The sequence below is a fragment of the Ictidomys tridecemlineatus genome, chromosome 7 (genome assembly GCF_052094955.1).
Source record: "Ictidomys tridecemlineatus isolate mIctTri1 chromosome 7, mIctTri1.hap1, whole genome shotgun sequence".
In the NCBI taxonomy this organism is placed as follows: Eukaryota; Metazoa; Chordata; class Mammalia; order Rodentia; family Sciuridae; genus Ictidomys; species Ictidomys tridecemlineatus.
Window position 1 is genome coordinate 160,794,573 of NC_135483.1, and position 15,559 is coordinate 160,810,131.

The 15,559-nt window shown below is 34.4% G+C and overlaps 2 protein-coding genes across 2 annotated transcripts in view; one reads left to right on the top strand and one right to left on the bottom strand.

Annotated features, from left to right (window-relative positions):
- Positions 1-15,559, bottom strand: part of Dnah7 (dynein axonemal heavy chain 7) — a 293,210-nt gene that overhangs the window by 258,204 nt on the left and 19,447 nt on the right. Inside the window, exons 4-7 of the mRNA XM_040294623.2 lie at positions 13,010-13,118; positions 11,624-11,771; positions 2,201-2,288; positions 775-955 (exon numbers count right to left, since the gene is read on the bottom strand). Coding sequence (XP_040150557.2) covers positions 775-955; positions 2,201-2,288; positions 11,624-11,771; positions 13,010-13,118 — 526 coding nt within the window. The remainder of the gene's footprint in view (positions 1-774; positions 956-2,200; positions 2,289-11,623; positions 11,772-13,009; positions 13,119-15,559) is intronic.
- LOC101974834 (vacuolar protein-sorting-associated protein 36) lies at positions 6,995-8,482 on the top strand. The gene is given in 2 exon segments (XM_040294629.2): positions 6,995-7,451; positions 7,454-8,482. Coding segments are annotated over 2 exon segments (1,161 nt in total). The 5' UTR covers positions 6,995-7,036; the 3' UTR covers positions 8,200-8,482.

Genomic DNA, 15,559 nt, shown 5'->3' on the forward strand with positions numbered 1-15,559 from the left:
AATCTGTACTTCAAAAATGATTCTTAAGATGTTCAGACTTAGGGTTAATCTATTGGTGTATACCATGAGTCAATGATTCTTTTTTATGTAATGGACCAGACTATAAATATTTCCAACTCTGTGGGCCTCAAGGTCTCTGTTACAACTACTCAACTCTGCTCTCATAGCTCAAAAGCAAACACAATGTGAAAACAAATGAATGTGGCTGTGTTTTAATAAAACTTGATTTATAAATACAGGCAATGGCCAGACATGGCCTCTGGGCCCTGGCTTTCCAATTTTTGGTCCATAGCAATAATGTAATCATGTAAATTTATGACATCATTAATATTAATGTTCATTATTTTAATGTTTAATGTTTAAATTTTTAGGTTATTATTCATATATGTATGTCTATCTCTTACACATATACCAAGAGATCCTTGAAGGAAGGAACCATTTGAAGAGAGAGACTATCTCCTTACGTGTCCAATACCTTGCATAAAATTAGATACTCAATAAATATATTGAGGGATTGAAATTAAGGTTTTATAATTTTCTTCAGTGATATCCTTTATTGAGAGTATGCATTATTACAAACAGAAAGGCTAATTTTTAAAATTGCTTGTTGGAATGCATTATAAAAGTTGCCTAAGATTTTATGTAACAACAATATAGGAAACAACATAATTAATATAGTAAATAATTTCAATTATAAGGGTTAAACTTCAAGTAAAAATTATCTTTAACGTAATACGTATTCAAATTAGAAAGCAAAGAGTAATCCCAATATACCTATGGATTTCTTTACACTAAGAAGATAATCCTCTCTCATTTCATCGGATAATGCCGTTATACTGTCAGTGAGAACTTTCAGATGTTGTGGGACTAAATTCAATACATGTTCTAACCAAGAATCTTCCATTGGTGCTACGTGGTCCGTATCAATTCCATGGTGAATATAATAGTAATATCTCTACAAAGAGGAGAGAGGGAAAACACAGGTGGTATTATAAAAAAAAGAACAATTTTTGTCAAAATGCAAAACCATTGAGAAAAATTCAAGTTTTAGAAGAACTAAGTTTTTATAAATTATAAAGAAGTATTGTGTGTAATTCATGGAAGCATTATTTGAGATCTCTTAAATTCAAAATACATGTGCTATTTCTTGAAAATTAAAGCTCTTATTTCAATTCACAAATATACTATTAATCATCACATTATATTACCAAATATATGATGCACTTAAAGTCTATGCTAAATTAGAGTTTAATGCTTCATAAATGTTTTAAAATGTTAAATTTTGTCCTGTTATTATTGATAATAAAAAGTAGATATTAAAAGCTGCAAGCAAATCAGTAGCCCTACATAGTAATTCAAAAATATTATACAATAGGATTTAGAAAATTTCTAATTGACCTATTAATAATCTATATTATAATTTCAGAACTTCTATTATATGTGTTCATAAAATATTTATTTAAAAACCTGGGGTTATTTCTCTAAAAATGGAATTAAACTTTAATATATTTTCACAAGTATTTAAGTGGCACGTATTAGAAAAAAATTAAACCTCAACTTAAAATTAGCACTATTACATTATTTAATATCCACATTTTAAAAATTATTATGTATTGGTATACTTGAAGAATTACTATTTCTAAAGATAGTTGATATACTTCATAAATGTACACTATATAATAGATAATTTCTCATAAAATAATAAAAAGCATGTAAAACCTATACATAACTGAGGCTAACTTTAAGATGGGAAAGCAAGTAGATTTGAGTTTTTTGTTTTTGGTACCCCCCCAGTACCAAAGGGGCACTTGACCACTGAGCTATATCCCCAGTCCATTTTTTATTGTTTATTTTGAGATAGGGTTTTGCTAAGTTATGTAGGGCCTTGCTAAGTTGCTCAGGCTGGCTTTGAATTCATGAGACTTCTGCTTCAGCCTCTAGAGCCACTGAGATTACAGGGGTGTGCCACTGAGATTACACGGGTCTGCCACCGAGATTCTTTAATTGTAGTTGTAAGTGACAAAATAGAGAATGATTTCCTCCATTAATCCAATAGAGGCATTTTATGGAATTCTATATTTACTCCTAAATCCACAGAGCTCCACAAAGGAGGCTCACAGAATAATCTCAAAAATATAATAAAAGTGTATTCAAGTGTTTCCTTTTTTAAATTCTACTGATAAAAGAACTAGCTTGTTACCAAGATGTCTTTTTCTATTGCAGAAGTGGTCGCTTTGGGAACTGTGGTTTCATCAGGGGTAGCCAAGTCTAAAACATCATCTTGCTGCCTGAAAAAATGATAAACACAATATTGAAAAAAATATAAAGGGCAGTTATAACATGAAACAATATTAAAAATACCAGGACTATTTTCTTTTAGTGAAAAAAAGCATTGCTAAACATTTTATAAATGGTATATATATTTATTTGGTATCATATTCCCCCAAAAATACTTTCCTCATATTCATGAAGAGACAATTGTATTGGAAGTGATTTTCAATAGCTAGTTCAAAAGCCATTCCCTTTTTTATGGCTATTTCTCATTCTCCTTCATTACTCCAAAATCAAGCTCTCTCTGTATTTGCAAAGCAAGGTAATTTATAAATATGGGTTTTAATGGAAGCACTGATAGAAAGAACTTAAAATGCTCTTTTGCAAAAGAAACAGATATGTACTTCAAAAGGAGTTTTCTCAGATTTCTAGAGAACTACAAGTTAGCAAGAAGTGACATGGAAGCTCATATGTTCAGATGTATTTTTATTGGATATGTGCTCATATAATATCATTATGTTTACAACTATAATATAATAGAAAATCTATGCCAAGATATGAGCCACATTTTGTGATTTTTTTCTGGGGCTCCAGAAAGGCATAGTTCACATCCTCAAGAAAAATAAGTATTTCTGGAATAGCATTAACCTGCTTAGCATCAGGTATATCATTCTCTGGATCTCAAGTTTGTCTGAGATGGATCCAAGGCAGTGATGCTGTATTAAAAAAAAAAAAAAATCTTCCCACTAACAATCTGGTGAATGGAGACTGGAGGTTACAGAATACCCAAGCTATCAAACTAAAGAATAGAATGAACCTTTTAATTTATCTGTTGCAAATCCAGGAATCCTGTGTGTGTGTGTGTGTGTGTGTGTGTGTGTGTGTGTGTGTGTGTGTGTAATTTTACCCTTATTCTTTTAAATTATATGAGCAAAAAAAAGTCAAGTCTTTGGGTGATTGTTCGGTTTAATTCAATACATCACAGGTGCTCAAAAAATGTTTATCAAGTGAGGGAATGTGAACATTAAAAGTACCTTGAGATCTTCAAGGTATTCAGTAGTTAGAAGAGAAGAATTGCTGATTGCACAGAAAAGAGGAACTAATACAACAGTAAGATTCCAGGCATCAGGAAATCTGGATTCACACTCTACTATTATAAAGTTTTTTGGGGTTTTTTTATGAATTTTAATACCTGCTGGGTTTTTAAATGGTAGAAATGTTCATATTACTTACCTTGATGATTCCTGAGAATCAAACATACTTCATCAACTATGCAAATAATGCCTACCTAGAGAGATGCAGAAAGACCAGGGAAGAGGAAAAACACTAGATTTGTATGATCTGCTGCAGAAATTCTTGTAGTCAGGGTAAAGATTCTTTCAACTCTACAACTCTATGACTCTTTCATTCTAAGGTTATTGTCAAGATTCTGCTCATGGGAAACAATGAAAAGAAAAGCTTTTTCTTGATCACATATTTCAGGCTTTCAACATTTTCTCATATATTATCTCTCACATCCATTGTTAAAATAACAATGACATAATTATCCTCACTTCACAAGAAACTGAATGTCATGGAGATTAAATGACTACCTCTTGGTCATACAGCTAATTAAGTACGAAAATAAGGATTTGCTCAACAATATATACCTCCAAATAGCCATGCTCTTTCCAATAGAACAACATTCCAATTAGAAATAAAACAAGCAATACAGGAGATACTCAAGTTGGTTAAAGATAAAGTAGGATATACTTTATATCTCAAAGATGAAAATAAAAATATTGATTTTCTTCTTCTTTATAAAAATTAATCAAGACTTTTGGTTCAAGAAGATAGCATGAATGTATGTTTTTTCAGTTCCACCCTGAAAATGGTAGTAAAATGATTTTAACCCATAATTGAGAAGAGATTTAGAAGTCATCAGTTGAAGGAATATTTCTGGAACATGAAAAGAAGACAGAGGATAGAAGAAATCATTTAAGATACCACAGTCATGCAGGAAGGAAAGCTGTCTGCCTGCAGACCCTCAAAAGGCCCTGGTCTTGGAGTCAGCAGGAATCCAGGCAAGAAATGAGTAGGAAGAATGAAAACCAGGAGGTTATCTGAATAGCTAGCTAATGCCAGTAAATTAGGCAATGTAATGCAAAGGAACACATTCCCAAAGGCAACAAACATGACTACAAAAGACAGGGAAAGTAGGAACAGATCTCTATCAAGTAAACTGATTAGTAATTAATAAATTTCCCATAAAGAAACATTCAGGTCCAAATGTCTTCATTAATGAACTCTATCAAACAAGGAAGAAATACCAATTCCACACAAACTCAGAAAATAGAAAAGGTCAGAACACTTTACCAATTCATTTTGTGGGACCAATAGAAACCTGATCTCAAAGACATGACAATAAAATTACAGGCCCATATTATTCACAAATATAAATGAAAAAAATTAGCAAATAAAATTCAACAACATATTAAAGATTATTCACAATGACTAAAAAGAACGCAAGGGGGGGCTGGGGATGTGGCTCAAGCGGTAGCGCGCTCGCCTGGCATGCGTGCGGCCCGGGTTCGATCCTCAGCACCACATACCAACAAAGATGTTGTGTCCGCCGAGAACTAAAAAATAAATATTAAAAATTCTCTCTCTCTCTCTCTCTCTCTCTCTCTCTCTCCTCTCTCACTCTCTCTTTTAAAAAAAAAGAATGCAAGGTTTCTTTAAGATAGGAAAAGCAAATAATATAACATACCATATATTGATAGAACAAAAGCCAAAAGCCAAATGACCTTCTATCAATAGACACAGAAAAAGCATTGGACAAAAGTCTATTACCATTCATGAAAAAACTCTCAAAAAACAAGAAAGGAAACTTCCTCAACCTGATAAAAGTTATCTTCTATTTTCATTTACACATTTATTTTGTCCATGTTCCCATTTTATGTGTTCTTTTAAATTTAGTTTTTAATTTTTATTATAAATTAAAAAGTTATAGTTCTATCTATTTGGGGGTAAAAGTGTGTAATATATAAATCAAGCCAAGTAACATATTCATCATCTCAAGTACTTACTTTTTGTAGTGAGCACACTTGAAGTTTACTCTTCTTTCAGTGATTTTGAAATGGACATTATATTATTATCTACCATATTTGCCACACTATGTAAAGATTCTCAAAGGAAAAAAAAAATCTCTCCTCCTGCCTAATTGAAACGTTGTATCCTTTGACCACCATCTCCCCATTTCCCACTTGGTATCCATGATTCTATTCTCTGCTTCATGAGTTCAACCATTTTACATTCCACATGCAAGTGAGAACATGTGGTATCTGTCTTTCTATGACTGACTTTCGCTTAGCCAGTTCTTGAAAGCCATCTATGTAATTGTAAATTACAATTTCCTTCATTTTTAAAAGGCTGAATAGTATCCCATTGGGCACACACACGTGTGTGTGTGTATGTGTGTGTGTGTGTCACATCTTTTTATCCAATCATCTGTTGAGGGACACGTTAGTGTCTATAACTTTAGTGTCCATAACTTAGTTCTTGTGAATAGTGCTTGTTCTCAATGAACAAGAGAGTGCAAGCATTTCTTCAACATACCAATTTCAAATCTTTTGGATAAATACCCAGAAGTGGAATTGCTAGATAAATGGTAATTCTATTTTCAGTTTTTTGAGAATTTTCTATATAGTTTTCCATAATGACTATACTCATTTACACTTCCACTAATGGCATTCAAGGATCCCCTTTTCTCCACTAAGGGAATCTTAAATATTTGCAATTAACATCTCACATAATTGTGAAAGACTGAATGCTTTAACCCTCAAGACAAGGAATTCCATTCTCAGGAGTTATTTTCAATAATGAGCCAAAGAACCTAACAAGTATAAAAAGGAAAGAAAGAGAAAAGAAAAGCAACCAGATGGAAAATGAAGAAGTAAAATCATTTTTGGAGCAGACAGCATGATCATATATATTATGGTTTAGAAATGAGGTGTCCCTCGAAAGCTCATGTATGAGAAAATGCAAGAAGGTTTAGAGGTGAAATGATTGGGTTATGAAAAGTCTTAACGTTTCAATGTGATAATACCCTGATAGGAATTAACTGAGTGGTGACTATAGGCTGGTAAGGTGTGGATGGAAGAGGTCATGCCTTTGGGGTATATATTTGTTAAGTTGAGCTTAGTCTCCCTGCTTTCATGCTGAGATGTTATGAGTTGTTCTTCCCTCCACCACCCTCTTCCACCATAACTTTCCACCTCACCTCAGAGCTCCACGGAATGGTGCCAGCCTTTTATGAACTGAGATCTCTGAAACCATGAGCCACAAAATAAACTTTTCCCACTCTAATTATTCTTTTCAGATCTTTTGGTCACAGTAGTGAAAAAGCTGACAAAAACATTATATATGCATATAATGGGCTAGAAATTATAAGCACAGGAATTTGTATTAAGAAAGCTCATCTCAGTCACTGCATGCCCTCATGTCCCCTTGGAATGTGCCCTTCTGACTGGCCAATTGGCATGGCAGAAAACTCTGAGCCTCCTAAACCTGTTCACTTTCTAAAGAGATAGCCATCTTCCATCCAGTACCATGTGTTCCAGCGTGTCTGCGCTCATCATTCAAACCACTGAGAAAGAATTTTAAAAGTTCATCTTTCTTGGCCAGGGGTTCCAAGTAGAAAAAAAAAAAGTTTCTTAAGAATTTTTAGCTCGCGGCCCGGGAGCGCCGGCGTTGGCGAGTGGTGGAGGCCGGCCTGGCGGCGGCCATGGACCACTTGGTGTGGACCAGCGGCCTCCTGGAGATCAACGAGACCCTGGTGATCCAGCAGCACGGGGTGCGCATCTACGACGGTGAGGAGAAGATAAAATTTGATGCTGGGACCCTCCTCCTTAGTACACACGGACTGATTTGGAGAGATCAGAAAAATCATGAGTGCTGCATGGCCATTCCTCTGTCCCACATTGTATTCATTGAGGAATAGGCAGCTGGAATTGGGAAGAGTGCCAAAATAGTGGTTCATCTGTACCCAGCTCCTCCTACCAAAGAACCTGGCCCATTCCAGAGTAGTAAAAACTCCTATATCAAACTCTCCTTCAAAGAGCATGGCCAGATTGAGTTTTACAGGCGTTTATCAGAGGAAATGACACAAAGAAGATGGGAGAACATGCCAGTGTCTCAGTCAATACAAATAGAGGACCCCAGCCAGGAAGAGTAAGAGCTGTAGGAATTGTAGGTATCGAAAGGAAACTGGAAGAAAAAAGAAAAGAAACTGACAAAAATATTTCTGAGGCCTTTGAAGACCTCAGCAAGCTAATGATCAAGGCTAAGGAAATGGTGGAGTTATCAAAATCAATTGCTAATAAAATTAAAGAGACGCAGGGTGACATCACAGAAGATGAGACCATCAGATTTAAGTCCTACTTGCTGAGCATGGGAATAGCTAACCCAGTTACCAGAGAAACCTATGGCTCAGGAACACAGTACCACATGCAGCTGGCCAAACAGCTGGCTGGAATATTGCAGGTGCCTTTAGAGGAACGAGGCGGAATAATGTCACTCACACTCACAGAGGTGTACTGTTTAGTAAACCGGGCTCGAGGAATGAAATTGCTCTCACCAGAAGATTTAGTGAATGCATGCAAGATGCTAGAAGCACTGAAATTACCTCTCAGGCTCCGGGTTTTTGACAGTAGCGTCATGGTAATTGAGCTTCAGTCCCACAAGGAAGAGGAAATGGTAGCCTCGGCCCTGGAGACAGTTTCAGAAAAAGGATCCCTAACATCAGAAGAGTTTGCCAAGCTCTTGGGAATGTCTGTCCTCCTGGCCAAAGAAAGGTTACTGCTTGCAGAGAAGATGGGTCATCTTTGCCGAGATGACTCAGTGGAAGGCTTGCCGTTTTACCCAAATTTATTTATGACACAGAGCTAAGGGTTTTGTATTTGAAATACTTTTTGTCCATACTTTTATCTGGTAGATTGTGTGACACTGAGCTAAGAGATAAACCCCGATAAACTGAAGATTTATTAGAATTTCACAGAATGATATAAAACTCTTTTAATCTCTCCCTATATATTATGGTTCTGAAAACTTATTTAGGATACATAAAGGAAAATACAGAAAAATGAATGCCAATATGAATTTAAAATCATGCTATAGTTGTGCAAAATCCTCCGAGTTTAACTTGAAATACAGTAGATTTTGATTCCCAAAAGTAACCATTTAGTGAAGAAGGGAATTTAAGTCCTTGAAGGAGGAAAAAGATAAGTTGCATGTTTGGATAGGTTAGATTATTAATTTGGTATGACTAAAATTCACTGAATTATGAATGTTTTCCTCTGTGTCTGATGCACCCATTTTGGGGGGTTTTCTTGAAGGAAGTCATACCTACAGTGCAGTTTAAGAACCTGACAACATTGGAACAAAATATCAAACTTTACTATGCCCCATGAGGCTCTTCCTAAGGGCTTTTTAAAGCAGTCATAGGCATGTCTTCGACAGACCAAACGAAACACCTTTAAAAAAGAAGAGGGCTGGGAGTGAGGCTCTGGAAGAGCTCTTGCCTAGCATGTATGAGGCCCTGGCTCATAGCTCTAGCACAGAAAAAAAAAAAATTAAGAAGAAAATCTTATTTGACTTACATTTATATTCTAAATAGGTTTTGTTGTTTGTTTTTTAAGTGATGATTTCATAGCTGGCATTTAAAGAATGCAAAACTGTGTCATTTTGCTTAAAAAATGCTGTGGATTTTGAAACTGAATTAAAGAGCTGTATAGACATGCCCAGAGTTACGATTACAAATTTGGGAGGTAGATGGCTTAGGAATTCCCTAGAATTGTTCTGCGGGTGGAAGGGCAATGGGAACCTTTAGCTAATTTCACAGGAACCTTAGTGCTCTATTACCTGGAAGCCAAGGATGGGAAGAAAAAGTGGAAAAGTGGAAAAGTAATATGCCTCCTTCTCCCTCCCTTAAGGAATCTTAACACTGAACTTAAAAAAAAAAATCTTTCTATCATATTTCAGAAATATGTATTTCTTCTTTGCCCTACACATTATAAGTTGTGTGAAGAAACTATCTTGGTAAAAGGTGTTAATACTGAGACAACAATAACTGGCCAATGTTGCCTGTAGAGTGCTTGACTTTTTAAGTAGACTGGCTGACTTCATATGTTACTGCTCTACAGTGTACAGTGTATCAGCATTACCTCCAACTCAGGGATCCCTACCGGACAGGAGACCCCTTTCTGAGACTGAGTTGGACACAGAAGAGTAGTGTTGTTTTTAGCCAATTCTCCAGGGGGGGATAGTGTACGAGTGGGGAAAACCCTTGGCATCAAGAGGAGGGATGCCCAGGTGCACACTCCAGGACCTTCCTACTAGGTGAGGTAGAGGCTACTGCAAATGCCCTCTTGGGAGGTACCGAGGTCCTCAGCCACAGATAAGGGGATTCCCTACCTCTAATCCCTTCCTGAAAAGTATCTGTTGCTGCTTGGTGTTTTCCAGTGTCATGGGAATGCTGTGGCCAAGGTATCCTGCTTTAGTCTTTGTTTTCCAAACCTGTCACTGACTCTTCATTGTGGTGACAGATCCCCTAATTACCTCATTGCTCAGCCTCAGGTTTATTTTGGAAGTAATAGTGTCTGGCCACCCAAGTCTTTTAGGGGGTCAGTTGGACCATAATGTAAACTTGTTTGTACATCTCCCCTCTGGGTTGCACTCACTCTGTCATATGGCTCTGGCAGACTTGTGTGTACATACATAAGCACACACACACACAAATCACAGTATCTTGTCTGGCTAGGGATCTTAAAAATTAACAGAGATAAATAATAATCTGTTTCACATGTTGGAGTAGTTGCAGATAAGGTTGTTGGAGCTTCTGGATCTAGTTCTAATAGTTGGGATTCATTACAGCAAGCTGACATAATTCAACATACTATTTACTTTAATGTGACAACAGATGAAAAAAATGAAACAATATGAGTTGTTGAGAGTAATCTAAAGAAAAATGAGATAAATATACTTTTCAGATGTCACATTAACTAAAGAATAAGTACAATTGATTTTATTATTTTATTTTAAAAATGGGCATTTTTCACTTTTTCCAGACCTCCATTTGTATTTTTATTTTTTGCCAAATGAGGTATTATTTTTGTCTTTTATTGTTAGAGGTTATGTTTAGATACAACCAATCAGGCCCTAAGTGCAAAAAAGTTCTGCCTTGGTGCTTATCACTGGTATAATTATTTTTGTTCTCCTAACTTTGCTCATAGGAGCATGAATCTCTTTGTAGCTTTATGGTAATGGAGTATTTCTAGCATTCAATAAATATCACTTCCTGTCAAGAAAAATTTTTTTACATTGTATAAGTGAAGGTTGTTTTCAGGGTTAAATGACTGATATTAATATATATATAGTAAAATGATTGCAAAATATTAAAATGATTTTCTTAAAAAAAAAAAAAAAAGAATTTTTAGCCAAAGGCCTTCCATTGATTTGGGTGTTGATTTCACACTGGTTGTGTTATGCAAGCACACTTAAACCAAGAAAGCAGTATACGAGTGGACCTAACTGGTAATATTCTAGAGTGCCTGGCAAAAGCAAACCCAAAACTACTTTAGACAAGGCACACAGCCTCAATTCAGCTGCATAGAACTCCCATAAATACCCCTCATGCACTTTCTAAGCACTCAGTACCCACTCTCATCCCTTCAAGATGGTCACCCAGCCAGTACAGTGCCACAAGGGGAAAGTAAAACAGGGTTCCACAGGTGGGTGAGTTACCACAGTAGGTCATGAGACCATATTTGTTCCACAAGTGGTTGTACCCTGACTCGTAGTGAAACAAAAGAGGGTACCAAACAGCTTATGTGAGGCTGTGTGGGAACAAGGCAAAGAGGAACTAGTAACTTGAGTCTACAATGCTCTCCATCAAATGTTCTAAACCCCAGACCAGGTCACTCAGGCCATACTCCCATTACAGACCATTCCACCCCATTCCTTTTCTACACAAGGAAATCCAAACATCAGAGAAGTCACCATATCACCTGAGCAGACAACATGGGGGAAAACAAACTAGCCAAATTTTCCACCAGCTTCCATAGCCATAACCAGAACTCACAGAAATTTTTCTCAGCCAACGTCAACCATTAACATACATAAATTTAAAACTCATGAGGTTTAAAAGTAGGACATGCTTAATAGAGCTAAACTCAAAGTCTTTCTTTATTTATACACTGACCTCACTGCAACAAGACTTTAAGGCACAGAAATATTATATTTTTTATATTTTTAGATAAAATTTCCCAGGAACTCTAATGAGGGTAATGCATAATAGAAGTGTTACAGAACTTACATTATGACATTAACAAGAGTACTTCTAAAGTTTTCTCTTTCTTTATATGAAGATTTGCCCTTTGATTTGGAAGTAGATGGTTTAGCGTGGCCATCATCAATTTGATTCAGGATTTTGCTTTTTTTCCCAAAGTGTTCCATGTATTCACCTGGAATTAAATAAAAAAAAAATATCCCTTTAGAAAGCTAGCTACAATATTTAAGTGATTAGAAAAAATGCTAAAGCACCATCCAAGAAAAAAAAAGTGCTTTAAATTCTTAAGGAACCCTAAGCTAAACTACTCTGGTTTAATATCATCATGATAGAAAACTTTGTCTATTTCAAGAATATTCAACTGATTTATCCTATTTTATTAATATAATAAACAATTTTCAATTATACTTGCATAGGATCTTTTTAAATGAACAAAATTAAACTTATGATAAAACTGAATATAAACTATTTAAGAAAATTTAAAGAATCAGAACCATAATAAAAATGCTAATATTAAATGTAATAAATCTGATAAACAATGTTTTTATTTTGTTTTGTTTCTTTGGTACTGGGGATTAAACCCTAGGGGTACTTAACTACTGAGTCAAATCCTCAGTCCTTTTTACTTTTTATTTTTGAGACAGGGTCTCACTCAGTTCCTTAGGCCTCGCTAAATTGCCGAGGCTGGCTTTGAACTCCTGGTCCTCCTGCCTCTCAGCCTCCTGAGCCGCTGGGATTACAGGTGTGTGCCATCAAGTCCAGCTGATAAGCACTATATTTCAAGGAATCAGGATAATAAAATAAAAAATTAGCAACTCAGGAGGTCAAAGCAGAGAATCACAACTTTGAGGCCAACCTCAACATCTTAGTGAAACCTTCAGCAATTTAGCAATAACCTATCTTAAAATGTTTTTTTTTTTTTAAAAAAAAGAGGGCAGGGGGGCTAGAGTTATAACTCCATGGTAAAGCACATCTGGATTTAACCCCCAGTTCTATTACTATTACCACTACTACGACTACTGCAACTGCTACTAACACTACTATTACTATTACTATTACTACTACTGGTAATCGTAATAATGAATTAAATGACTAATTTGGAAGTAATATTTATATCTCATTAAATCCATCTCAGAAAAAAATTTAATAGAAGGGCAATTTTTAACTACAATAAACAAAAGTTTTATGATAAACATCCCAATTCCTAAAATATCATCTCTAACAGCATTTACAATGGCCTGAAATAACTAAGAACTGAATCAATTACTTTCTGATGGAAAATATTTGGGAGTAATTTTTCTACTTGACATAAATCTCATTTAGGCTTTATAATTTGTGACTCTATTAGCTAAATGTTGTGTTTTTTCCTCTAGAAACTTTCTTAAATCTAATATAGAATATTGAAGTTCTTACCATATGACTGTTCATTTTTAATACTAAAAGTTTCTGGAATCTCATTGTCTTGCTTTATATTCAGATTAAATGAAGGGGCCGCCTGCTGCCACTGGGGCTTTGTACTCACCTAAAATATGAGATTTAAATAGCATTAATAAGCAATGTGTAGATTTTTTTTCATGAAATATGTGTTTCATAAAATGCTGACATTTTCCCAAACAAATCAGGAATGTGGGAAGGAGGTTCAAACACTCAACAGCAGATTTTACCCAAGAACACATAGTATGTGCTACTTGAGAGACATTACCAAAATCCGTGCTGCCAGTTCGATATGGATATCTGTTACCTAAAACTGAGGTGTTCATTCTGTTAATACCCAGATTTTGACAAGTATCTCTATCTTTTTAAAATTTTAACTAATACAAAAAATGACTAAAATTGTACATATCAATGGAGTACCCTATAACGTTTCAATACATACATACATTGTGTAATGTTGAAATCAGATTCAACATACCTACCTCCTCACACATTCATTTCTTTATGGTGAAAACTTTCAAGATCCTTTCTTCTAGTTTTTTAAAGTATTCAGTACATTATTGTTGTTTATAGTTACCCTACTGTGCAACAGCACACTAGAACTTCTCATTTTTATCTATCTATACTTAGGACCCATTGATCAACCTTTCCCTATCCCCACCCTCCTTGGTAAGGTATATAGGTCTAGGAATTTGTCCATTTATTCTAGGTTATCAAATTTGTAGGCACATAGTTACTCATATTGCTCTAATGGTCTTTTGGATTTCCATGCTGTTGTGATGTCTCCTTTTTTGTCTCTGATTAAGTCCTCTCTTTTTCTTAGTTCAGCTAAGAATTTGTCTATATTGTTTATCTTTTTGAAGAAGGAACTCTTTGTATAATTGATATTTTGTATTTTGTTTTTAGTCTCCATTTCATTTATTTCCATTTTACTCTTTATTATATTTTTCCTTCCAATAACTTATGGTTTGTTTTTTTTCTTGATTTTCTAGTTCTGGTGTAGTAATAAGCTTTTTATTTGTGATCTTTCTATCTTTTTGATGTCGGAATTCATTGCTATAAAGTTCCCTCTTACCACTACTTTTGCTATATTCCATAGATTGCATATATTGTATTTCCAATATCATTTGTTTCAAGAAATTTTAAATTTCAGTCTTGATTGCTTCCTTGATTCATTGGTTGTTCAAAAGTAAGCTGTTTAATTTCCATGTATTTGTATAGTCTCCAAAATTTTCTTGTCTTTGGTTTCTAGTGTTATTACATTGTGGTCAGAAAAGACACCCCATATGATTTCAATTGTTTTAAATTTGCCAACACTTGTTTTGTGACCTATCATATCCTAGAAAATGTTTCATGTGCTGATGTAAAAAAAATGTGCACTCAAAAGCTGTTGGATGGGATGTTTTATAGATGTAGGTGCATTTGGTCTAGGGTACAATTCACTTCTTCATTTTCTTTGTTGATTTTTCCATTTGGATCATCTTTCTATTATTGAAAGTGTGTATTAAAGCCTCAAACTTTTATTATATTGAAATTTTTCTTTAATCCCTTTATATATATTAATATTTTCTGTATGTACATGGGTGTTCCAATGTTGGAGATTATATATATGTATATATATATACATATATATAAAATGTTATTTCTTCTTGCTGACTGTACCCCCTTGACATTATATGATGACCTTCCTTGTCTCTTTAGTATTGCTTTTGACTTAAAGTCTATTTTATCTGATATAAGCATAGCTACTTCTGCTTTCTTTTGGATTCTGTTTGCCTGCAATATCTTATTCTGTCCCTTAATTTTCAATCTTTGTGTCATTATACGTAAATGAGTTTCTTATAAGCAACATATATTTAGGTTTCTCTCACTTTTTTTAACCCATTAAGTCACTCTATGTCTTTTAATTGGAGAATTTAATCCATTTATATTCAGGATGATTTTTCTTAGGTAAATTCTTACTGTAGTCACTACATAACTTGTTTCCTAGTTTTGTTATAGTTTCTTTCTTTCTCTCCCTTACAGTCTTCCTTTACGGTTAAGTAGTTTACTCTAGTGGTTATTTTGATTTATTGTTTATGATTTTTAGTTATAGATCTTTGTTTTGTGGTTACCATGAGAATTACAAAAATAAACTTTTGACTTAACAAGCTACTTAGAAATGATAGCAACTTAATATGATTATAAAGAACAGAAATAAACAAGAGAAATATTACTAATAAGAAAACTGTATACTTGTACTGCATTCCTCCCTACACAATGAAATTTTTATATCCCAATTTATATATTTCTGTATTACTTAGCTCTTAACATATTAATATAATTATTATTTTTTTAATTATTTGTTTTAGTCTTCACACTAAAGATATAAATGGTTATACACAATGCTTATAATATTAGAACATTTAAATTTGTTTGTATAATTATTCTTACTGATTAATTTTATACCTTCCATGTTTTCTTCTTTATCCATTAATATTTCTTTCAGTTTGAAGAACTTCCTTTATCAACTCTGGTAGAACAGGTCTG